The sequence below is a fragment of the Cetorhinus maximus genome, chromosome 19, assembly GCF_964194155.1.
Source record: "Cetorhinus maximus chromosome 19, sCetMax3.hap1.1, whole genome shotgun sequence".
Lineage (NCBI taxonomy): Eukaryota > Metazoa > Chordata > Chondrichthyes > Lamniformes > Cetorhinidae > Cetorhinus > Cetorhinus maximus.
In genome coordinates this window covers 87,543,544-87,570,258 of record NC_135897.1, presented here as the reverse complement: position 1 = coordinate 87,570,258, position 26,715 = coordinate 87,543,544, and the positions used below count along the sequence as shown (strand labels likewise).

The 26,715-nt window shown below is 45.9% G+C and overlaps 1 protein-coding gene across 1 annotated transcript in view; it reads right to left on the bottom strand.

The window, feature by feature from the left end:
* LOC144694013 (rho guanine nucleotide exchange factor 26-like) overlaps positions 1 to 26,715 on the bottom strand; it is a 210,022-nt gene that overhangs the window by 61,223 nt on the left and 122,084 nt on the right. Inside the window, exons 9-10 of the mRNA XM_078564337.1 lie at positions 24,862 to 24,936; positions 14,026 to 14,115 (exon numbers count right to left, since the gene is read on the bottom strand). Of these exons, the coding sequence (XP_078420463.1) occupies positions 14,026 to 14,115; positions 24,862 to 24,936 (165 nt within the window). The remainder of the gene's footprint in view (positions 1 to 14,025; positions 14,116 to 24,861; positions 24,937 to 26,715) is intronic.

The following is a 26,715-nucleotide window of genomic DNA, read 5'->3' as shown; positions in this document are numbered from 1 at the left end:
ACGACTCCACGGCCGATGCTAAGCTATTTTTCCCTGGCCCTGGATCCCTGTTACATTGTCCTGCTGGCCCCAAAGGCCGTGACTTCAATTGGATTTCTGCGTAGTAGGGTCTCGGCGGCCATGTTGCATCGGCAGGAGACACGGTGCTCTTCTGATAACAATGGGCAACAGTTTGCAATTCTATTGTCCTCCTTATGCAGGGACACAGCTCAAAGAGCTTTACATTGAAGAATGCAAAATACTGGATGCTAAGGAGGGGAAAACGTTTAATAGAGAGTGGGCGGGCAAATGGAGTAGAAGACCAAGATCAGCCATGATTGCACAGGGTCTACTCCTGCTCCTATTGCTTATATTCTTGTGAAAGAGGGAGGTGGGGGGAGAGAGAGCTGGGGGGAGAGAGAGCTGGGGGGAGAGAGAGAGCTGGGGGGGAGAGAGAGGTGGGGGGAGAGAGAGGTGGGGGGGAGAGAGAGGTGGGGGGGAGAGAGAGGTGGGGGGAGAGAATGGGGGGAGAGAGGGGGGGAGAGAGAGCTGGGGGGGAGGGAGAGGTGAGGGGAGGGAGAGGTGAGGGAGGGAGAGGTAGTGGGGAGGGACAGGTGGGGGGAGGGAGAGTGGGGGGAGAGAGTGGGCAGGAGAGAGCGGGGGGGAGAGAGCAGGGGGAGAGAGCGGGGGGAGAGAGTTGGTGGGGAGAGAGTGCGGGGAGAGAGAGGGGGGAGAGAGAGGGAAGAAGGGGTTTGGCCTCAATTTGCCATTCATTCATTATGGAAGAAAGTAATGGCTATCTGCACGATTCCTGACACGCTGTAGTTCCTCTTCAGTGTAAAGTCAGAAAATTACCTCTTGTAAGCTCAGGGGCCAGGGCTGTCTCACACTCAACACTCACCAACCCTCAACAACAACAACTTGCATTTATACAGCAGCTTTAACATAGCAAATTTTCCAAGGCACGTCACAACTGAATGAATTTCCTCAGCTCCCCATCTGACCACAAGATGGAGCACCAGCTGAACGGTGACAAACTATATTTCAGGCAAGAAGTGGACCTGAAATTAATAACAAAAACAAAAATACCTGGAAAAACTCAGCAGGTCTGACAGCATCTGCGGAGAGGAAATTAATGTTTAGTTCAGTGGATGAGGGAGGTCTTGTGGCGCAGTGGTAGTGTCTCTACCTCTGGGCCAAAAGCTCCAGTTCAAGACCTACTACAGGACTTGATGGCCATGGAAAGTCACTTTATCAAACTGGTTGATTGTCAGCCTATAAATCCTTCTAATCTGGTAAGAGCGGGAGAGTTTCCTGGTCAGCCATAATGCTACAGCAAACCACTTCAGTACTTGGCCAAGTGGAATCATGGACAAGTCCAATGAAAGTCCATGGTTGCCAATACTATCTTAGGGAATGGTACTTGAAAGAGGAAGAGTTCAGTGAGCACTCGAGAAACTAATGGGGCTAAAGGCCCCAGGACCTGATGGGTTGCATCCTAGGATATTAAAGGAAATAGGTGCAGAGATAGTGGAGGCACTGGTAGTAATCTTCCACGAATCCTTAGATTCTGGATAAGTCCCAGAGGATTGGAGAACGGCCAATGTAACACCCTTATTCAAAAATGGAGGCAGACAAAAAGCAGGTAACTATAGGCCAGTTAGCTTAACATCCACCATTGGGAAAATGTGAGAGTCTATTATAAAGGATGTAATAGCACGGCATTTAGAAATGCAAAATCTAATCAAGCAGAGTCAGCATGGCTTCATGAAGGGGAAATCATACCTAACAAATTTATTAGAATTCTTTGAGGAAGTAACAAGCAGGATAGATAAAGGAGGACCAGTAGACATAATATATTTGGATTTCCAAAAGGCGTTCGATAGGGTACTGCCATAAGGCTACTTAATAAAATAAGAGCCCATGTTATTGGGGGTAATATATTAGCATGGATGGAGGACTGGCTAACTAATAGAAGGCAGAGAGTTAGGATAAGGGGGGCATTTTTGGGATGGCAACCTATAACTAGTGAAGTGCCACAGGGATTAATGTTGAGGCCTCAATTATTTGCAATATATATTCATGACTTAGATGAGGGAAATGAATGTACAATTGCCAAGTTTGCGGATGACACAAAAATAGGTGGGAAGGCAAATGGTGAGGATGACACAAGGAGTCTACAGGGGGATATAGGCAGGTTAAGTGAGTGGGCAAAAATGTGATAGATGGAATATAGGGCACAATTTTCCCCCCATTGGGAGGGGAAGTTCAGGAGTGGGAGTGCCTCCAATCTGCGCTCCCAATTGGGGGTGCGCCGCCATTTTATGTGGGCGGGCCTTAACTGTGACATCCGCAAGGAAGCGCTATGCACTCCCTGTGCGGGCTGCGGGGGGGGGAATTCCCTGAGCTGAGAGTGTGCTGTATCGTGCATGCGCACGAAAGATCGCACTCATCCCTCTGAGGCTAAGTGCTGCCTCAGGGAGATTGGCTCCAGAATAAAAAATCTTAAAAACAGAGAAAAAAAAAATTCCCTGGCATGTCCCCTCATGTGACACTGTCATGTGAGTTGGGATATGTCCATCACTTTTAAATACACTTTTATTAAATTTTTAAAAACCTACATGAAACCTTACCCCGCCCGTGGATGAGGTTTGATGCTTTTTCTAATTCCCGCCAGGACTCCCGGGCTGCCCGCCAGCCTTAAGGTTGGACGGGCAGGTCCACTAATCATGTTAATTACTTTGTCAATGGCTTCAATTGGCCATTAACAGGTCGGCGGGTGCACAGCTGATTCGGCTGAGCCCCCGCCTACCTGAAAATTGAAATGAGGCGCGGTGATGTCGGGAGTTCCACCTGACGTCATCCTGTGTCAGTTTACGGGTTGGCGAGTGGGCCCCGCCCCCCCGCTGGCCGACCGGGAAATCCTGGCCCTAATGTGGGAAAATGTGAGGTTATGTACTTTGGCAGGAAGAATAGAGGAGCTGAATATTATTCAAATGGAGAAAGACTGAAGAAAGCTGGAGCACAGAGTGATTTGGGAGTCCTTGTGCATGAATCCCAAAAAGCTAACATACAAGTTCAACAGGTAATAGGTAAGGCAAATGGAATGTTGACCTTTATTTCAAAGGGAATGGAGTATAAAAATAGGGAAGTCATGCCAAAACTATGCAAGGCACCAGTTAGACCACACTATGAATACTGTGAACAGTTTTGGTCCTCTGATCTAAGGAAAGATATACTGGCATCGGAGGCAGTCCAGAGAAGGTTCACTAGGTTGATCTTGGGTATTGAGGGATTTTCTTATGAGGAGAGGTTGAGTCGGTTGGGCCTGTACTCATGGGAAATTAGTAGAATGAGAGACGACCTTATTGAAACATAGGCCAGAATATTTAGGTTGGTGAGCAGGGGGCGGGGCCCACTCGCCGACACGTAAAATGACGGGAGATGATGTCAGGTGGAACTCCCGACCTCACCCCGCATCATTTCAATTTTCAGGTTGGTGGGGGTGCAGCCAAATCAGCTGTGCGCCCGCCGACCTGTCAACAGCCAATTGAGGCCATTGAAAAATTAAGCTCATTAATGGACCTGCCCGTCCAACCTTAAGGTTGGTGGGCAGGCCGGGAGCCCTGGCGGGCTTCAGGAAAAAGCATGAAACCTCATCCATGGGCAGGACATGGGGGTTTCATGAGGGTTTTTAAAAATTTAATAAATGTTTGATTAAAAGTGATGGACATGTCCCGACTCATGTGACAGTGTCACACGAGGGGACATGTCAGGGAAGTTTTATTTTTGCCCCTTCACCATTTTTAAATTTGGCGCCGATCTCCCTGAGGCAGCACTTAGCGTGCGCACGCGCAAAAGAGCGCACTCTCTCGCTGAGGGAATACTACACCCCCCCACCCCCCTGGCGGACGTCACGCTGGGTGGGACTTAATTGGCCCGCCCACGTAAAATGGCGGTGTACCCCCCCGATTGGGGGCGCCGATCGCAGGCGCGCCTGGTCTTGCACTTCCCCCACTGACGGGGAAAATTTCTTCCCATAGGCCAGAATTTTTCCCTCATCGGGCACGGTCGGCTCCGCTCCACAACTTCACGTGGGCCGAGCCAATTAAGGCCTGCCCTGTGTGGATCGCGAGCGGCTGCGCTCAGCGCTACCTGTGCGGTGGGGGGGGTGGGGGGGAGAGGAGAGAGAGTGGGCCTGACGTACAGTTTGTTCATGCGCGTGAAAGAGCACTTCACGGAGCTGCCTCAGGGAGACTGAAGCACTTTAAAAAAATATTAGCAGAGTAAAATTGTTTTTAAAATGGCCCCTCATGTGACTCTGTCACATGAGATGGGACATGTTTTTAAATCCAAAATTAAGTTTTTAGTTAATGTTTGTTTGCTTCAGGACCGGGATGAGGTTTCCTAAAAAAACGCAAAGGCCACTTGGCCTTTTCGCCTGCCCGACAAACGTAAGGTTGGACGGGCGGTGTTCATTTGACTTTAATTAGTTTGTTAATGGCCTTAATAGGCCTTTCAATTATCAGCGGGTGTGCAGCCGACTCCGGCGGGCACCTGCCGGACGAAAAATCGCGGGAGTGTGCAACGACGTTGCCAGGACAAGCGTCATATTACGCTCGGGCATGTCGGGCGGGCGCCCTAACGCCAAACGTAAAATTCTTCCCATCTAAGATTCTTAGGGGGCTTGACAGGGTAGATACTGAGAGGTTGGTCCCCCTTGAGGGAGAGTCTAGGACCAGAGGGCATAATCTCAGAGTAAGGGGTCGCCCATTTAAAACAGAGACGAGGAGGAATTTCTTCTCTCAGAGGGTAGTCAATCTGTGGAATGCTTTACCACAGAGGGCTGTAGAGGCTGGGTCGTTAAGTATTTTCAAGGCTGAGATAGACAGGCTTTTAATCAGTAAGGGAATCAAGGGTTATGGGGAAAAGGCAGGAAAGTGGAATTGAGGATTATCAGATCAGCCATGGTCTCATTGAATGGCAGAGCAGGCTCAGTGAAGAAGCAAGACTTCCCTATTTTTATACTCCATTCCCTTTGAAATAAAGGCCAACATTCCATTTATAAAAACAAAAAATGGTAAACCAGCTTATAGTTCACCCCTCTCCTATTTTTACTTAGTTCTGTTGAAAGGTCATGAGGACTCGAAACGTCAACTCTTTTCTTCTCCACCGATGCTGCCAGACCTGCTGAGTTTTTCCAGGTAATTCTGTTTTTGTTTCCAACATTCCATTTGCCTTCCCTATTTCCTGTTGCACTTGTATGCTTGCTTTTTGGGATTCATGCACAAGGACCCCCAAATTCCTCTGTGCTGCAGCTTTCTTCAGTCTTTCTCCATTTAAATAATATTCAGCTCCTCCTGGGAAACACAGCAAAAATTCATCCCTAGGAAGAAGAAGCATACTAAAGGGAGGACGAGGCAACCATGGCTGACAAGGGAAGTCAGGGACAGCATAAAAGCTAAAGAGAAAGCATACAATGCGGCGAAGAGCAGTGGGAAACCAGGGGATTGGGAAGCCTACAAAGACCAACAGAGGACAACTAAAAAAGAAATAAGGAGGGAGAAGATTAAATATGAGGGTAAACTAGCCAGTAATATAAAAGAAGATTGCAAGAGTTTTTTTAGATATATAAAGGGTAAGAGAGAGGCAAAAGTGGACATTGGGCCGCTGGAAAATGACGTTGGAGAAGTAGTAGTGGGGAACAAAAAATGGTGGAGGAACCGAATAGGTACTTTGCGTCAGTCTTCACAGTGGCAGACACGAGTGACATCCCCAAATTTCAAGAGAATTGGGGCGTAGAGGTGAGAATGGTGGCCATTACCAAGGAGAAGGTGCTAGGAAAACTGAAAGGTCTGAAGGTGGATAAATCACCTGGACCAGATGGATTACACCCCAGAGTTCTGAAGGAGATAGCTGAAGAGATAGTGGAGGCGTTAGTGGTGATCTTTCAGGAATTACTGGAGTCAGGGAGGGTCCCAGAGGACTGGAAAATCGCTAATGTAACCCCCCTGTTTAAGAAGGGAGTGAGGCAAAAGATGGGAAATTACAGGCCGATTGGCCTGACCTCGGTCGTTGGTAAGATTTTAGAGTCTATTATTAAGGATGAGATTTCAGAACAGTTGGAAATGCATGGTAAAATCGGGCAAAGTCAGCATGGTTTCATCAAGGGGAGGTCATGCCTGACAAATCTGTTAGAATTCTTTGAGGAGGTAATGAGTAGGTTAGACAAAGAAGAGCCAATGGATGTTATCTACTTGGACTTCCAGAAGGCCTTTGACAAGGTGATGCACAGGAAGCTGCTCAGTGAGATAAGAGCCCATGGTATTAGAGGCAAGGTACTAGCATGGATAGAAGGTTGGCTGTCTGGCAGGAGGCAGAGAGTGGGGATAAGGGGGTCCTTCTCAGGATAGCGGCCGGTGACTAGTGGAGTTCCGCAGGGGTCAGTGTTGGGACCACAACTTTTCACTTTATACATTAATGATCTAGATGAAGGAACTGAGGGCACTCTGAGGGCATAAGTTTGCAGATGATACAAAGATAGGTGGAGGGACAGGTAGTATTGAGGAGGCGGGGAGGCTGCAGAAGGATTTGGCCAGGTTAGGAGAATGGGCGAAGAAGTGGCAGATGAAATACAACATGGGGAAGTGTGAGGTCATGCACTTTGGTAGGAAGAATAGAGGCATAGACTATTTTCTAAATGGGGAGAGAATTCAGAAATCTGGAGTGCAAAGGGACATGGGAGTCCTAGTCCAGGATTCTCTTAAGGTTAACTTGCAGGGTGAGTCGGTAGTTAGGAAGGCAAATGCAATGTTGGCATTTATTTCAAGAGGACTAGAATATAAAAGCAGGGATGTGCTGCTGAGGCTTTATAAGGCTCTGGTCAGACCACATTTAGAATGTTGTGAGCAATTTTGGGCCCCGTATCTCAGGACGGATGTGCTGGCCCTGGAGAGGGTCCAGATGAGGTTCATGAGAATGATCCCAGGAATGGAAGTCTTAATATATGAGGAACGTTTGAGGACTCTGGGTCTATATTCAATGGAGTTTAGAAGGATGAGGGGGGATCTGATTGAAACTTACAGAATACTGAAAGGCCTGGATAGAGTGGACGTGGGGAAGATGTTTCCGTTAGTATGAGAGACTAGGACCCGAGGGCACAGCCTCAGAGTAGAGGGAAGACCTTTTAGAACAGAGATGAGGAGAAACTTCTTTAGCCAGAGAGTGGTGAATCTATGGAATTCATTGCCACAGAAGGCTGTGGAGGCCAGGTCATTGAATGTATTTAAGACCGAGATAGATAGGTTCTTGATTGGTAAGGGGATCAAAGGTTATGGGGAGAAGGCGGGAGAATGGGGATGAGAAACTTATCAGCCATGATTGAATGGCGAAGCAGACTCAATGGGCCGAATGGCCTAATTTCTGCTCCTATGTCTTATGGTTTCTATTCTTCCTGCCAAAGTGCATAACCTCGCACTTTCCCACATTATATTCCATCTATCACATTTTTGCCCGCTCACTTAACCTGTCTATATCCCTCTGTAGACTCTTCGTGGCATCCTCACCATTTGCCTTCCCACCTATGTTTGTGTCATCCGCAAACTTGGCGATTGTACATTAATTTCCCTCATCTAAGTCATTAATATATATTGTAAATAATTGAGGCCCCAGCACTGTGGCACTCCACTAGTTACAGGTTGCCATCCTGAAAATTCCCCCCATATCCCAACTCTGCCGTCTTTTAGCTAGCCAGGCCTCTATGCATGCTAATATACTACCCCCAACACCATGGGCTCTTATCTTATTAAGTAACCATATGTGTGGTACCTTATTGAACACCTTTTAGAAATCGAAATATATTACATGTTGCCCAGAATTGAACACCATACCCCAGCTGAGGGCTCACCAGCAATTAATCCAGGTTTAGCATTAGCTTCTTTGCTGTTCAGAACTACAGAATTGTTACAGCGCAGAAGGCCATTCGGCCCATCGTGTTTGCATCAGTTCTTCGAATGAGCAATTTACTTTGTGCCATTCTCCCACCTTCTCCCCGTGACCTTGCACATTCTTCCTTTGCAGATAACAGTCTAATTCCCTGTTGAATGCCTCGATTGAACCTACCTCCATCACACTCTCAGGCAGTGCATCCCAGACCCTAACTACTCACTCCGTGAAAACATTTTTTCTCATATCGCTTTTGCTTCTTTTGCAAATTGCTTCAAATCCGTGCCCTCTTGTCCTCGATCCTTTCACAGTTCTTCCCTATCTACTCTGTCCAGACCCCTCATGATTTTGAATACCTCTATCAAATCTCCTCTCAGCCTTCTTTTCTCCAAGGAAAACAGTCTTAACTTCTCCAATCTATCTTCACAACTTAAGTTCCTCAACCCTGGAACCATTCTATTCCCCTATTAATAAAACCAAGGACATTGAACACTCTTATAACAACCTTACTAACTGATGAAGAGTCATACAGACTTGAAACGTTAACTCTATTCCTCTCCGCAGATGCTGCCAGACCTGCTGAGTTTTTCCAGCTATTTTTGTTTTTTTCCAGATTTCCAGCACTCGCAGTATTTTGCTTTTATCTTAGCCTTCTTAACTTGCCCTGCTGCCTTCAAAGATTTATGTATGTACACCACCGCAGACGTCATACATTTGTGGCGAATGGGTATTTTTAAAACCCTCCTAATTTTTGCAGAATGAGGAAGATTATCAAAAATATTTAGGAAGAAGAATATGATTTATTTTAAGGGGGCAGAGACACAGAGACATCAGATGATGAACTGTGTGCTCTCCAACACAGCACAGCCACAGATATTCAGCCAAATAGGACATGACAAAATATGCTACAAATTGGACTGTGGTCTGTCTGTCTGAAAATCCCACCCACTCACTTCCCACTGTGGGAAGTTCCATGGTTATGAACTAAGTGGCTTGCTGGTGCCAAGAGTCTGCCCTTCCTGGGCCAGCATGTTTCACCAAGTGCCAGGACTTAATCGACTCAACTGTCGTTGCTTTTGATATAATATTTCTTCCTATCTGCTTCTCTCTCTACCTGTTTTAATATTTATTTCTCTCTATCGAAGTATCTAGCTATCTTATTCACTTATACCAGCTATTTAAGCTTTCTCTTATCAATCTCGCTACGTAAAATATGCGGGACTTATGGCCAAGAATAATGTTTTGAAAGTCAGCTGTGGAATCTTTCTGGCAACGCATGTTGCCCGATGAAAATCGCCTGATGAATATGTTACAAAGTTATTAAACCCAATAGGTTTACAAGCCAAACCATAAATCATATTTTCTCGCTAAACTGGACTTGCCAGCAATGGCATCCATTCTGCCCATCTGCTTAAAAAAATATCCGATGCAGTGGCAGCATGCTCTTGACAGTATCAAGCTGTCACTGGGTGACACATTGCAAAAGGAAAATCCCAGTTGAAAAGCCAAGGCCTGAAGGACAGGACAACACGGAGGCTGAGGAGAATGAGTCAGAGGATGAGGCAAATCAGCAATCGAGTGAAACAACTTGTTTATTGCATCAGCTCATGTGCGAGTCAGAAAATTGTGGAGACAAGTCCCTCACCGAGACTTGGAACACAAAATCCAGGCTGATAACCCAGTGCAATACTGAGGGTGCTCCAGGCTGTTGGGGGTGCTGTCTTTCAGATGAGATGTTGAACCAAGGCCCTCTCAGGTGAGCGTGAAAGATCCTATGGCACTACTTGAAGAAGACCAGAGTAGTTCTCCCTGGGTTCCTGACCAATATGCTTATTGCTCATCTAACATCACTCAGAAGAGGGTATTTGGTTATGTATTTCATTGCTGTTTGTGAGTTCTCCCTGGGTTCCTGACCAATATGCTTATTGCTCATCTAACATCACTCAGAAGAGGGCATTTGGTTATGTATTTCATTGCTGTTTGTGGGATCTTGCTGTGTGTAAATTGGCTGTTGTATTCCCCTACATTACAACAGTGACTATACATCAGAAGTGCTTCATTGAGTGTAAAGTGCTTTGGGATATCTTGAGGTGATAAAGGCGCTGTTTAAATGTGAGCCCTTCTATCTTCTTTCTATATTGCATCTTCAATGTAATAAGATATTCCAATGTGCTTCTGCTGGAGTGTGATCAGACAAAATGACTGGCTAACATTTCAGGCTCAGACCCTTTATTTAAATACAAAGAAGGTTTAAGGATACATTTTATAAACTGGAATTCCTCCAGCAGGTCTTATAGTGAGAGAAGGGCACTTCAAAGAGAGCGCACCACAAAGTGGCAACCCTGATCTCCATGCCAGACTCTCTGTGAGGTGCTCTTGTTGTGTGACATTCTGTATCAGAAGTTGTACAGTTTACTTAATGGCTAATGATTGATAGATATTAAATCGACTTTGCCCTAAGTATGATACAGGGTGTGTATCCATCAGCCTTGAGGGGGGAATATGGAAGAATTCTTCATAGGAAGAATATGGGCAATATTGTCCTATCGCATGGTGGTGGGGGTTCCAGTGTGTTCTAGTAATGCACTGGCCTATGTGTCCACTCATTAATCAGCGCCTTCCTTTATCCATTCCTCTCAGCAGTTTGAATGCAATTATCCTGTTCATTTTAGTCAGAACACCAGGTTTGTAATCTGATGCCAGAGTGAAGTAGTTGGAAACATTCTCAGGGACCTAATACCTAATCCCACCTGAGCCTGATAATGTGTGCTGTACAAGGCCTGTGTGTTCTAATGCCAGATTTATAAAACTCTCGTAATATCTTTAGGGTCAACTTGGTACTTTGCAAACAGAAATAAGAACAGAACAAGATTTTTTTCTAAGAATGCATTTTGAGACATTAGATGGCTGGCTTGGGAAAAGCAAATGCCACACATCTGCGCCTATGGACGAAGTCATCTTGTGGAGGAGGGACAGGGGTGGAATCATCAGAGGGATTTACTTTCCATCTATCCCAAGCTGATCTGATGATGCTTGACGTTAACAGTGGCTGCAAAGAATGGGGAACCATCTACTCTCCATCATTAGGCAGTCTGCGGGGAGCGTCGGCATAGAACAAAGGCACGGAAATTGGATTTGACCCAGTGAAAAAAATGTTTGGATCAAATAATGCCTGGGTCAGAAGTGAACGCACTTGAAGTAGATTCAGCTGAACAACAAGACTGGTTGATCATTCTGAGGCATCACTCATTGTTAGCTTGGCTCCCACTTGGTAACAACCTGGCCTGCGAGGGCTAAATTATGAGGACATGTTGCACAGACTAGGCTCATAATCCCATGAGGTGAGAAGATTAAGGGGTGATCTAATTGAGGTGTTCCAGGTGGTTAAAGGAGTTAATAGGGCAGATAGAGAAAGACTATTTCCTCTGGTGAGTGAGTTCAGAACAAGGGGGTAGAACAGTGAAGCACTTCTTCACACACAGGGCAGTGGAAATCTGGGTCACTCTCCTCCAAAATTTGGTGGATCAGGGATCAATAGACTTATATTAAGCAAGGACCTAAAACTGAATGGGCTGGAGGGGTTGAACAGCTTGGCGGGGCTGAATGGTCTACTTCATTTCTTAAATGCTGAGACTGTGGGTTCAAACCCCACCCCAGGACTAGGGTACATAATCTGACACTTCAGCACAGGGCTGCATTATTGAAGGTGACACCTTTCAGACGTGATTTTAAACAGAAGCTCAACCTGCCTGTTCAGATGAATGTAAAAGATCCCATCGCACTAATGAAAGAAGAGCAAGGAATCAGCTAGCCAATATTCATTTGGCAAACACCACCAGGAAGAAAAAGATTAGTTGGTCATTTACCTTAGGTGTTTTTCAAAATGTGCTGTGCGCCAATGAAATGACAATGACCATTCTGAATTGTTTTGCAGTGTCCCGCAGACACCAAGGGGGTGAAACTGGTCTTTGGTAACAGCGAATTGGCAGCTCCTCTGCATGACAGACAAAAACCAGTTTCAGCCCCGACAAAGATTTAATAGCTAAACACTTGGAAAACAGTGGCAGAATCGGACAGAGTCAGCATGGATTTACGAAAGGGAAATCATGCTTAACAAATCTACTGGAATTTTTCGAGGATGTAACTAGTAGAGTTGATGAGGGGGAGCCAGTGGATGTAGTTTATTTGGACTTTCCGAAGGCTTTCGACAGAGTCCCACATAAGAGATTAGTGTGTAAAATTAAAGTGCATGGGATTGGGGGTAGTGTATTGAGATGGATAGAAAACTGGTTGGCAGACAGGAAACAGAGTAGGAATAAACGGGTCTTTTTCCGAATGGCAGGCAGTGACTAGTGGGGTACTGCAGGGATTGGTGCTGGGACCCCAACTATTCACAGTATATATTAATAATTTAGATGAGGGAACCAAATGTAATATCTCCAAATTTGCAGATGACTCAAAGCTGGGTGGGAGGGTGAGCTGTGAGGAGGATGCAGAGATGCTTAAGTGTGATTTGGACAAGCTGAGTGAGTGGGCAAATGCATGGCAGATGCAGTATAATGTGGATAAATGTGAGGTTATCCACTTTGGAAGCAAAAACAGGAAGGCAGATTCTCTGAATGGCTTTAAATTGAGAGAGGGGAATGTGCAATGGGACCTGGGTGTCCTCGTACACCAGTCGCTGAAGGTAAGCAGGCAGGTGCAGCAGGTGGTAAAGAAGGCAAATGGTATGTTGGCTTTCATAGCAAGAGGATTCGAGTACAGGAACAGGGATGTCTTGCTGCAATTATACAGGGCCTTGGTGAGGCCACACCTGGAATATTGTGTGCAGCTTTGGTCTCCTTATCTGAGGAAGGATGTTCTTGCTATAGAAGGAGTGCAGCGAAGGTTTACCAGACTGATTCCTGGGATGGCGGGATTGACATATGAGGAGAGATTGAGTTGGCTAAGGATTATATTCGCTGGAGTTCAGAAGAATGAGGGGGGATCTCATAGAAACCTATAAAATTCTAACAGGACTAGACAGGGTAGATGCAGGAAGGATGTTCCCGATGGTGGGGGAGTCCAGAACCAGGGGTCACAGTCTGAGGATACGGGGTAGACCATTTAGGACTGAGATGAGGAGAAATTTCTTCACCCAGAGAGTGGTGAGCCTGTGGAATTCGCTAACACAGAAAGTAGTTGAGGCCAAAACATTGTATGTTTTCAAGAAGGAGTTAGATATAGTTCTTGGGGCGAAAGGGATCAAAGGGTATGGGGAGAAAGCGGGAGCAGGCTATTGAGTTGGATAATCAGCCATGATCATAATGAATGGTGGAGCAGGCTCGAAGGGCCGAATGGCCTACTCCTGCTCCTAGTTTCTATGTTTTTATGTTTCTATACCACAGCTTGCGTTTACATTGCACCCTGAGGAGTGGCTTCTCAAGGCATTGCACAGTGCCAAAATCAAAATGAACGAAGGCTGAGTAGAAGACGACAATCTTTGGACGTTGCTTGGTCAAAGAGGTCAGTTCTAAGGCATGAATTAAAGGAGGAGAAGAGGGAGGTGGGGAGGTTTTGGGAGGGAATTCAAGATGTGGGACCGAGGTGGCTGAAGGCATGGTGACCAATCTGTGTTGGTTTTATCTTGCACAAGCAGCAGTCATAATCCATGTACTTACAATGTTCCCATATCCCATTATCTCCCTTTCCTTTAACCACATATCTAACCTATTCTTCAATGTCAATATGGTCTCTCCTTCAATGCTGAGCTCTGATGATAATGAAATCCAAGCCCCACCACCCTTTGCACAGACAGGTTTCTGCTGTTTTCTGTCTACCACACTTACATTTGATCTTATATCAACGCCCCTATTGCTTAGAGTCATTGAATAGTGGAATCATCTACCACTTACTCGATGGTAATTAATTCCATTTGGCTGAATCATCCAAATAGGGAATTAGATACCCATGAATCAGGGAGCCATGGGTTGAAGGAAGGACAAAGAGGAAATATAATGTAGAGGTGATTTAATTCAGAAGACAGGATGGAATGATCTGAATGAAAGGGCCTTTTGCATTCCTCTCTCTTCAACTGCACCCAAAGCAATGTAAAACACTTACCTTTATTTTGAACTCCAGCTGACTGTTGATGGTGTACATCATCTCTGTTCGTTCCATTCTCCTTGCCCCTTCATTACACTGACGCACCAACTAACACAAAGCACAGGAAAAAGGATTACTTTCTTCCGCTGCCAGGACTTAACTTTGAGCATGGTAAGGTGACCCTGTTCTTGTAATGCAAGATGTCAATCCATCTTTCGGATCAGACAATAAACTGATGTTTCGTCTGCCCCTCTCAGGTGAACAAAAAAGATCCTGCGGCATTATTCCGAAGAAGACCAGGGGAATTATTCCCAGTGCTCTGGGCCAATATTTATCCCTCAATCAATATCCCAAAGAAACAGTTTATCTCGTCATTATCACATTGCTGGTTCCGGGAGCTTTTTGTTGTGTGCAAATTGACTGCCGCAATTCCTACTTGATGTCACTTCAAAAGTAAGTAATTGGCTGTAAAGCATTTTGAGATGGATGGTGCTCATGAAAGGTGCTACATAAATGCAAGTCTTTTCATTCATGTTGTTGATATGTTTAACTGCCACCCACAGTGTCTCAGTACCAACTTTGGCTCAGTGTCAGACCACTTAGATTCAAGCCCACATCAACTGCAGAGACTTGAACACATAATATGTTTTGGCAGGAAGGATAAAAAAGCCAAGTATTACTTAAACGGAGAACGACCGCAGAATTCTGAGGTGCATGAGTCACAAGAAGTTAGTATACAGGTACGGCAAGTAATTAAGAAGGCTAATGGAATGCTATCCTCTACTATGAGAGGAATTTAAAGGTCATTCGGACTCGAAACGTTAACTGTGCTCCTCTCCGCAGATGCTGCCAGACCTGCTGAGTTTTTCCAGGTATTTTTGTTTTTGTTTTGGATTTCCAGCATCCGCAGTTTTTTGCTTTTATAAAAGTAAGGATGTTATGCTTCAGTTATACAGGGCATTGGTGAGACCGCATCTTGAATTCTGTGTGCAGTTTTGGTCTCCTTATTTAAAGGAAGGATGTAAATGTATTGGAGGCGGTTCAGAGGTTGTTCACTAGATTGATACCTGGAATGAGTGGGTTGTCTTATGAGGACAGATTGGACAGACTGGGCTTGTTTCAATTGGAGTTTAGAAGAGTGAGGGTGACTTGATTGAAGTATATAAGATCCTGAATGATCTTGACAAGGTGGACGTGGAAAGGATGTTTCCTCTTGCGGGTGAGTCCAGAACTAGGTGGCACTGTTTTAAAATTAGGGGTTGCCCTTACAGAACAGAGAAGAGGAGAAATCTTTGGAACCCTCTGCCTCAGAAGACAGTGGAAGCGGGGTCATTGAATATTTTTAAGGCAGAGGTAGATGGATTCTTGTTATGCCAGGGAATCAAAGGTTATTGCGGGTAGACGAAAATGTAGAACTTGAAACACAAGTAGATCAGCCATAATCTTATTGAATGGCAGAGCAGGCTCGAGGGGCCGAATAGCCTACTTCTGTGCCTATTTTGTATGCTCATATGTAACTCCAATGTGGGAGTAGGTGATAGATGATTCCATATTGTCAGAAAATGCTGTCTTTGGGAAGAAATGTTCAAATGAGGTCCGGTCTGTCCTCTCAGATGGTTATAAACACTCTCATGGTACTATTTGTAGAAAAGCAGGGGAATTCTTCCGGCTGCCTTGGTCAAAATTACAAACCACCCTGAGCAACTACCCTCAATAAAACCAAATACCCTATCATCTAACTCTTGGCTGTTTGCACACAGTTGGCTGCTATGTTTGTTTACTAAGCAACAGTGACTACACTTCAAAAGTACTTTATTGGGGCTTCTTTAGCATTTCATGATGTCCAGAATACTTAAAAGGCAATATTTAATTGCACGTTCTAAGTAAATGGCATTTTCTTAATGAGAGACAAATTGGTGCCATGAATTTGTAGTTTCAGAGATCAGTCACCCTCCATGGAACCTCAACAATAAACAGAGTCCTTAGAACGAGAGAAGAGAAGATAGATTTTATTAAGAAGAACCAGGCATAAATTTGAAAGGTTTTAGAGACAGGTATGATCAATGAGCTGGTGGTGTCAGCTCTGTTACATATTCCCCAACATACAAACTGGTGCAAGTGTTGTTCTCTTATGGGACACAAAATGTCACGTTAAAGTCTATGCTTTGTATTCGAAATCCCGCTGCTGTTTGTGACAAAGCTCAGCACATGAGGAGGCCACTCGGTCCATCGTGTCTGTACCAGCTCTTCAAAAGAATTATCGAGTTAGTCCCACTTCCCCATAGTCCTGCCACGTTTTCCCCTTTGGGGTTTAGCGAATTCCCTTTTTGAAAGTTACTATTGAATCTGATTTCACCATTCTTTCAGGCAGTGCACGCCAGATCACCACAACTCATATATGGTTAAAAATAAGTCTCTCCATCTCCCTTCTGGTCCTTTTGCTATTGTGCCATTTTTACTTATCCTATAGTAATCTTACGCCAGAGTCAAAGGCCAGGAATTTAACATGAACTTTCACCTTGCCCCAATCTTCCCAGGTTACTAACTGTAGCTGGGTGTATTCCTGGGGACTTCATCTCTCTCCTTCAATTGATCAATCTATCAACATCCTGGGAGTTACCATTGACCAGAAACTGAACTGGACAAACCATGTAAATACTGTGGTTACGAGGGCAGGTCAGAGGAATCCTGCGGCAAATAACACTCCTCCTGACGCCCCAAAGCCTGTCCACCATCTACAAGGAACAAGTCAGGAGCATGACTTGAGGGAGCTTGAGTCTGTTGGGATTGAGTTAAGGGAGTTTGATTCTGTTGGGACTGAGTTGAAGGAGCCCAAGATGTGAAACAGGAGTGTAGTGTTACTCGCCTGCAGTGAGTAACTCATCTCCTGATGCCCCCCCACCCGCAAAGCCTGTCCACAAGGCACAAGTCAGGAGCGTGATGGAATGCTCTCCAGTTGCAGCTCCAACAATACTCAAAAAGCCGGACACCATCCAGGACAAAGCAGCCACTTGATTGGCACCCCATCCACAAACATTCATTCTCTTCACCACCGACGCACAGTAGCAGCAGTGTGTACCATCTACAAGATGCACTGCAGGAATTCACCAAGGCTCCTTAGACAATACTTTCCAAACCCACACCCACTACCATCCAGAAGGACAAGGGCAGCGGGCACATGGGAACACCACTACCTGGAAGTTCCCCTCCAAGCCACAGCCATCCTGACTTGGAAATATATTGCAGCTCACTACCACCTTCTCAAGGGCAATTAGGGATGGGTAATAAATGCTGGCCAAGTCAGCGATGCCCACATCCCATCAATGAATTTTCAAAAAATCTAGTCAAACAGCTTTTCCCTCCATTTCCGATTTTTCTTTTAATTCCAACCAAAGTATTCACTGAAAATGAAGAAAAATACACACTTTTTAATGTCCCGGTGATTTTCTTTCTCCCTGTTTTTAGCCACTGCAGTGTCCAGTTGATTAATTTGAAATTTCCGGAGTTAGGACCAATCCTGGAGGGTTGGCAACCCTACAACATCTGTGGCACAAGACTTCTGAGGAACCAGTTGGCATGATCTCGCTTGCGTTTGCTAGCTGGGACTGGTGGAGCTAATTCTCTGTCCGTGGGCAGCACTCGTGAGTAAGTGAGGTTTGTGCCCACACTGGAGCTTCTGAAGACCAGCCCTAGTTTTTTTAAGTTATTCTTTCACGAGATATGGGTGTCACTGGCTAGGCCAGCATTTATTGCCCATCCCTAGTTGCCCTTGAGAAGGTGGTGGTGAGCTGTCTTCTTGAACCGCTGCAGTCCACATGGTGTAGGTACATCCACAGTGCCGTTAGGAAGCGAGTTCCAGGATTTTGACCCAGCAACAGTGAAGGAACGGTGATATATTTCCAAGTCAGGATGGTGAGTGACTTGGAGGGGAACATCCAGGTGGTGGTCTTCCCAAATATCTGCTGCCCTTGTCCGTCTAGGTGATAGCTGTCATGGTTTGGGAAGGTGTTGAAGGAGCCTTGGCAAGTTGCTGTAGTGCTTCTTGTAGATTTTACACACTTCTGTGTCAGTGGTGGAGGGGGTGAATGTTTGTGGATGGGGTGCCAATCAAGTGGGCTGCTTTGCCCTGGATGCTGTCAAGCTTCTTGAGTGTTGTGGGAGCTGCACTCATCCAGGCAAGTGGGGAATATTCCATCACACTCCTGACTTGTGCCTTGTGGACGTTGGACAGGCTTTGGGGAGTCAGGAGATTAGCCGCACGATTCCCAGCGTCTGACCTGCTCCTAATACTTTAAAATGTTGCCCACCTTTTGCGCAGAGAGATATAGAGAGAGAGAGTGAGAGAGAGAGAGAGAGAAAGAGAAAGTGAGAGAGAGAGAGAGAGGGGCACCAGTTGTACAAAGCAACAGGACAAGGTTATGCCTCAGATTTTTGTTCAGAAGTAAAATTCTGTTCGTCCTGCACAAACTTTTTTCTCTTCTCTCCTTGAAGGTGCTGGGTCACAGTTCCATAGAGCACCACACCTCTGCAAGTATCATGCCCACATGGTCAGACATTTTACATACCAGCATCAATCATTTGTACCAGGCCATCATTGGCTAAAAACGTTTAGGAACAGCCTTATGGCACCATATGAATCCTTTTACAACGTTCAGATGGATTCAACCCACCCATCCCCAGCAACCCCACCTATCAAACAGTACCCAAAAATAGATGCACCCTAACAAGTTATTTAAACTAACAGTCAACCCCCTTTAACACAATCTATTTAAAGAGTAAAAGCAAAAAACTGCGGATGCTGGAAATCCAAAACAAAAACAAAAATACCTGGAAAAACTCAGCAAGTCTGGCAGCATCTGTGGAGAGGAGCAGAGTTAACATTTCGAGTACGCATGACTCTTCAACAGAACTAAGGAAAAATAGAAAAGGGGTGAAATATAAGCTGGTTAAGGGGGGGGGGGTGGGACAAGAAGAGCTGGATAGAGGGTCAGTGATTGGTGGAGATAACCAAAAGATGTCACAGACAAAACGACAAAGAGGTGTTGAAGGTGGCGACACTATCTAAAGGAATGTGCTAATTAAGGGTGGAAAGCAGGACGAGCAAGGTACAAAGAGTTCATGATCTAAAATTGTTGAACTCAATATTCAGTCCGGAAGGCTATAAAGTGCCTAGTCGGAAGATGAGGTGCTGTTCCTCCAGTTTGCGTTGAGCTTCACTGGAACAATGCAGCAAGCCAAGGGCGGACATGTGGGCATGAAAGCAGGGTGGAGTGTTAAAATGGCAAGCGACAGGGAGGCCTGGGTAACGCTTGCGGACCGACCGAAGGTGTTCTGCAAAGCGGTCATCCAGTCTGCATTTGGTATCTCCAATGTAGAGGAAACTGCATTGGGAGCAACGAATGCAGTAGACTAAACTGAGGGAAGTGCAAGTGAAATGCTGCTTCACTTGAAAGGAGTGTTTGGGCCCTTGGACAGTGAGGAGAGGGGAAGTAAAGGGGCAGGTGTTGCATCTTCTGCAGTTGCATGGGAAGGTGCCATGGGAGGGGGTTGAGGTGTAGGGGGTGATGGAGGAGTGGACCAGGGTGTCACGGAGGGAACGATCCCTACGGAATGCTGCCAGGGGGGTGAAGGGAAGATGTGTTTGGTGGTGGCATCATGCTGGAGTTGGGGGAAATGGCGGAGGATGATCCATTGAATGTGGAGGCTGGTGGGGTGATAAGTGAGGACAAGGGGGACCCTATCATGTTTCTGGGAGGGAGAAGAAGGTGTGAGGGCGGATGCGCGGGAGATGGGCTGGACACGGTTGAGGGCCCTGTCAACCACCGTGGGTGGAAAACCTCGGTTAAGGAAGAAGGAGGACATGTCAGAGGAACTGTTTTTGAAAGTGGCATCATCAGAACAGATACGACGGAGGCGAAAGAACTGAGAGAATGGCATGGATACCTTACAGGAAGCGGGGTGTGAGGAGCTGTAGTCGAGGTAGCTGTGGGAGTCAGTAGGCTTGTAATGGATATTGGTGGACAGTTTATCACCAGAAATTGAGACAGAGAGGTCAAGGAAGGGAAGGGAAGTGTCAGAGATGGATCAGGTGAAAATGATGGAGGGGTGGAAATTGGAAGCAAATTTAATAAATTTTTCCAGGTCCAGACGAGAGCATGAAGCAGCACCGAAGTAATCATCGATGTACCAGAGAAAGAGTTGTGGGAGGGGGCCAGAGTAGGACTGGAACAAGGAATGTTCCACATACCCCATAAAGAGACAGGCATAGCTGGGGCCCATGCGGGTACCCATAGCCACACCTTTTATTCCTTCCTCCAAATAAAAGGTGTGGCTATGGGTACCCGCATGGGCCCCAGCTATGCCTGTCTCTTTATGGGATATGTGGAACATTCCTTGTTCCAGTCCTACTCCGGCCCCCTCCCACAGCTCTTTCTCCAGTACATCGATGACTGCTTCGGTGATGCTTCATGCTCTCGTCTGGACCTGGAAAAATTTATTAATTTTGCTTCCAATTTCCACCCATCCATCATTTTCACATGGTCCATCTCTGACACTTCCCTTCCCTTCCTTGACATCTGTCTCAATTTCTGGTGATAAACTGTCCACCAATATCCATTACAAGCCTACTGACTCCCACAGCTACCTCGACTACAGCTCCTCACACCCCGCTTCTTGTAAGGACTCCATCCCATTCTCTCAGTTCCTTTGCCTCCATCGCATCTGTTCTGATGATGCCACTTTCAAAAACAGATCCTCTGACATGTCCTCCTTCTTCCTTAACCAAGGTTTTCCACCCACGGTGGTTGACAGGACCCTCAACCGTGTCCAGCCCATCCCCTGCGCATCCGTCCTCACGCCTTCTCCTCCCTCCCAGAAACATGATAGGGTCCCCCTTGTCCTCACTTATCACCCCACCAGCCTCCGCATTCAAAGGATCATCCTCCGCCATTTCCGCCAACTCCAGCATGATGCCACCACCAAACACATCTTCCCTTCACCCACCCTGGCGGCATTCCGTAGAGATCGTTCCCTCCGTGACACCCTGGTCCACTCCTCCATCACCCCCTACACCTCAACCCTCTCCCATGGCACCTTCCCATGCAGCCGCAGAAGGTGCAACACCTGCCCCTTTACTTCCCCTTTCGTCACCATCCAAGGGCCCAAACACTCATTTCAAGTGAAGCAGCATTTCACTTGCACTTCCCTCAATTTAGTCTACTGCATTCGTTGCTCCCAATGCGGTTTCCTCTACATTGGAGAGACCAAATGCAGACTGGTGACCGCTTCGCTGAACACCTTCGGTCTGTCCGCAAGCATTACCCAGACCTAAAAACAACAAACTACTGCGGATGCTGGAAATCCAAAACAAAAACAAAATTACCTGGAAAAACTCAGCAGGTCTGGCAGCATCGGCGGAGAAGAAAAGACTTGACGTTTCGAGTCCTCATGACCCTTCAGCAGAACTGAGTGAAGTTAGGAGAGGGGTGAAATATAAGCTGGTTTAAGGTCGGGGGGCGGGGGGGGGAGAGAAGTTGGGGGGGTGGAGGGTTGTAGGGACAAGCAAGCAGTGATACAGATGATCAAAAGATGTTACAGACAAAGGAACAGGGAGGTGTTAAAGGTGGTGATATTATCTAAGAGAATGTGCTAATTAAGGATGGATGGCAGGACACTCAAAGTACAGCTCTAGCGGGGGTGGGGTGGAAAGACTGACAGGGTATTAAACTTATAGATTTAAAAATAATGGAAATAGGTGGGAAAAGAAAAATCTATATAAATTATTGGAAAAAACAAAAGGGAGGGGGAAGAAACAGAAATGGGGGTGGGGATGGGGGAGGGAGTTTAAGATCTAAAGTTGTTGAATTCAGTCTTCAACCCGGAAGGCTGTAAAGTGCCTAGTTGGAAGATGAGGTGCTGTTCCTCCAGTTTGCGTTGGGCTTCACTGGAACAATGCAGCAAGCCAAGGACAGACATGTGGGCAAGAGAGCAGGGTGGCGTGTTAAAATGGCAAGCGGCAGGGAGGTTTGGGTCTTTCTAGCGGACAGACCGCAGGTGTTCTGCAAAGCGGTTGCCCAGTTTGCCTTTGGTCTCTCCAATGTAGAGGAGACCACATTGGGAGCAACGAATGCAGTAGACTAAAGTTAGAGGAAATGCAAGTGAAATGCTGCTTCACTTGAAAGGAGTGTTTGGGCCCTTGGACGGTGAGGAGAGAGGAAGTGAAGGGGCAGCTGTTGCATCTTCTGCGTGGGCATGGGGAGGTGCCATAGGTGGGGGTTGAGGAGTAGGGAGTGATGGAGGAGTGGACCAGGGTGTCCCGGAGGGAACGATCCCTACGGAATGCCGCCAGGGGGGCATTACCCAGACCTCCCTGTCGCTTGCCATTTCCACACTCCACCCTGCTCTCATGCCCACATGTCCGTCCTTGGCTTGCTGCATTGTTCCAGTGAAGTTCAACGCAAACTGGAGGAACAGCACCTCGTCTTCTGACCAGGCACTTTACAGCCTTCCAGACTGAATATTGAGTTCAACAATTTTAGATCATGAACTCTCTCTTCCATCCCCAACCCCTTTCCGATTTTCCCCTCCTTTTTGTTTTTTCCAATAATTTATATAGATTTTTCTTTTCCCACCTATTTCCATTATTTCTAAATGTATTTCCTTCCATTGTTTTATCTCTACCTTTTAGCCTTTTTAGATTCCTTCACCCCACCCCCACAAGGGCTATCTGTACCTTGCTCGTCCTGCTTTCCACCCTTAATTAGCACATTCCTTTAGATAGTGTTGCCACCTTCAACGCCTCTTTGTCCTTTTGTCTGTGACATCTTTTGGTTATCTCCACCTATCACTGGCCCTCTATCCAGCTCTTCTTGTCCTTCCCCCCCCCTTAAACCAGCTTATATTTCACCCCTTTTCTATTTTTCCTTAGGTCTGTTGAAGAGTCATGAGGACTCGAAACATTAACTGTGCTCCTCTCCGCAGATGCTGCCAGACCTGCTGAGTTTTTCCAGCTATTTAAAGAGTAAATGTGTTGGTGGTGTATGATAGACATACTGGTTTCACCACCCACTGAAAGTTGCTCCTCCAGTCCTGCCACTTCATGAATTCTTTCCTACTGGTGCCTGTAAGAAGAGACCGCAATTCCTTTCTAGAGAAAGAATTTACGAGTATTTATCTTTAAATAGCAAAATCACCTGTGGGCAAAGAGTATCATACACTTGACATGCATTGTCAAAATGCTTCTAACAATAGCCTTGTCGCATTGCACCACACCTCTCCCATCGTGGGTAGGTTAAGCACATCTCCAGCAGTCCATTTCCTGGGTGCCATTTGCGAAATCTAATCAGGCCCTTGTAATTGACAGTTTCCCACATGCCCAGAATGCCTTCATTTAGCAAAAGATCAGAAGGATATTCCTGGAGGATCACTTATGAGTCCAACTTAGACATTGGCTCTACTTGCCCCTAATTCTTTCGAGGTCTCTCAAACAGCAATGTGATAATTACCAGGTGATCTGCTTTGTGTTGGCAATGGGATCAATATTGGCCAGGAAGAGCTCCCCTGTTCTTCTTCAAAATCGCACCACGGGGTCTTTTAGATTCCAGCTGAGGGGGCAGAGAGGGCGTTGGCTCAGTATCTCATCAAAACGATGGCCCCTCCGACAGTGCAGCACTGCCTCAGTACTGCACTGGAGTGTCAGCATGGACGTTGTGCTCATGTCTCTTTAGTTGGACTTGAGCCCACAATCGCACTGAGCCACTGCTGGTACTTAGGTGCTTAAACTGTATACACAGCTCCCAACACATCATTGCATGCATGTAAGCAGCCGACAGAGTAAAGGCATGAAAACTCCTTCAATAAACTGAGGAGGTAACTGCCTTTTTTGAAGATCAATCTGAATGCTTTCTGTTCTGAATGTTAAATAGATCCAAGCCAGATGGTGAAGTGTGAAACTAGGCACAGATCCTTTTCTCGATAGTAGATTTATTCACAGAATGCAGCACGACATATTGCTGCCTCTTACCTACCAACACCCAGTATCCCAGCAGTTCCTTTTCATAAACAAAAATAAAAATAGCTGGAAAAACTCAGCAGGTCTGACAGCATCTGTGGAGAGGAACACAGTTAACGTTTCGAGCCCGTATGACTCTTCAACAGAACTGAAGAAATATAGAAATGAGGTGAAATATAAGCTGGTTGAGGGGTGTGGGACAGGTAGAGCTGGATAGAGGGCCAGTGATAGGTGGAGGCAAAGAAGAGATTGCCAAAGATGTCATAGACAAAAGGACAAAGGGGTGTTGATGGTGGTGATGTTAGCTAAGGAATGTGCTCATGATGACATTAAGGGTAGAAAGCAGGACGAGCAAGGTACAGATAGCCCTAGTGGGGGTGGGGTGGGGGGAAGGGATCGAAATAGGCTAAAAGGTGGCGGTGAAACAATGGATGGAAATACATTTAAAAATAATGGAAACAGGTGGGAAAAGAAAAACATATTTAAAAATTGTAAATTATTGGAAAAAGGGAGATGTGAAAGGGAGTGGGGATGGAGGAGAGAGTTCATGATCTGAAGTTGTTGAACTCAATGTTAAGTCCAGAAGGCTGTAAAGTGCCTAGTCGGAAGTTGAGGTGCTGTTCCTCCAGTTTGCGTTGAGCTTCACTTTTCATATGTGCTCAAGATACATAACCAATCAATACCCTCCAGCTGTTAATCCTCAACCTTAACACTCCAATTAACACAACATTAACACTGAACACAGCATGTGTAAAACACAAATATCCTTCCTTGCAATAAAAGGGGGGCTCCTATGTTAAGGCAGCTAGTTAATAGGTTTACAGTGAAAGTATAAAGTTCCTCACCTTGCTAACAGCTTGCAACGCTTTCTTTGCACACTCATACTCTGGGGATTCTTTTGGTGTTTTCTGGCAAATGGTCTGCAAAGAAAATTTCAAGGTATGTCAGACAAGGCAGAATGTTCTCTTTCTGAATGATCGCTCCCTCCACCACTGACGCACAGTAGCAGCAGTGTGTACCATGCACTGTAGGAATTCACCAAGAATCCTTAGTCAGCATCTTCCAAATCCATGACCACCACCATCTAGAAGGACAAGGGCAGCAGATAGATGGGAACACCACCGCCTTGAAGTTCCCCTCCAAGTCACTCACCATCCTGACTTGGAAATGTATCGCCGTTCCTTCACTGCCGCTGGGTCAAAATCCTGGAACCCCCTCTCTAATAGCACTGTGGGTGTACCTGCACCACATGGACTGCAGTGGTTCAAGAAGGCAGCTCACCACCACCTTCTCAAGGGCAGTTAGGGAAGAGTAATAAATGCTGGCCCAGCCAGCAATGCCCACTTCTCATGAATGAATAAAAGAAAAATCTAGTCAAACAGCTTCTCCCTCCATTTCTGCTTTTTCTTTTAAGACTAAAGTATTCCATGAAAATGAAGAAGAGTGCACAATTTTTAACGCCCCTGTGATTTTCTTTCTCCCTGTTTTTAGTCGCTGCAGTGTCCAGTCGATTAATTTGTAATTTCTGGAGGTAGGTCCAATCCTGGAGGGTTGGCAACCCTACAACATCCTTGGCACAAGACTTCTGAGGAAGCAGCTGGCATGATCTCGCTTGCGTTCGCTCTCTGGGACTGGTGGAGGTAATTCTCTGTCCGTGGGCAGCACCTGTGAGTAAGTGAGGCTTTGTGCCCACACTGGAGCGTCTTAAGACCAGCCCTAGTTTTTAAAACTTATTCTTTCAGAGATGTGGGCGTCACTGCCAAGGAATGGTGATGTATTTCCAAGTCAGGATGGTCCCTTATACTAGAAAATCAAAAGTCAACAGATCATGAGATCATTAGTCATTAGGAATGCTATTGGGCGCCATCAGTAAAAAATATGTGCTGTCCCCCTCCACTATAGCCTGTATCTGATTTTTAAATTATCCCTGGGTTTAAGCCTTCACTCTTGTAACTGGGAGTCCATTCATGAACTGACCACTGTTTATATCATGAAGATCTTCCTTGTATAAATTTATTCAGAACTAGTTCGAACCTATGTCTGTTTAAAATCATAGAAACATCACAGCACAGGAGGAGGCTATTCGGCCCATCGCATCCATGCTGGCACACTGCAAGAGCGAATCAGCTGGTCCCATTTCCCCACCCTTTCCTGTAGCCCTGCAAATTCTCTCTCTCTTCAGATAATGATCCAATTCCCTTTTGAAAGCCATGATTGACTCTGCCTACATCACACTCTTGGGCAGCCCACTCCAGATTCTAACCACATGCTGTGTGAAAAGGTTTCTCTCCAAGCTGGTTTCTTTCATCATTCACCTTTACCCCGTGTCCTCTGGTTCTCGACCCTTTTACCCACGGAAAGCGTTTCTCTTTATCTACCCTGTCCCGACCCCTCTTGATTTTGAACTCATCATCTTGTCCTACATGCACAGATTTACTTCTTCTGTACATTTACTTATATCTAATATCATAATATAATAGTATACATATTTTATACATCAGTGTAAAACCGATTTAAAACCTCCCTAAGACTTCAGCTGGATGCTTACCAAAGAATTGCCCAACACATGATTGCAAAAGGCAAGGCTGAAGCATTTGCAACTAGCTTCAGCCAGAAACGCCAATTGGATGATTGTAGAAATCAATTATAGGTCATAAATCACCTTTAACTCATGTCTGCAGAAGGCCCTTTTTAACTAA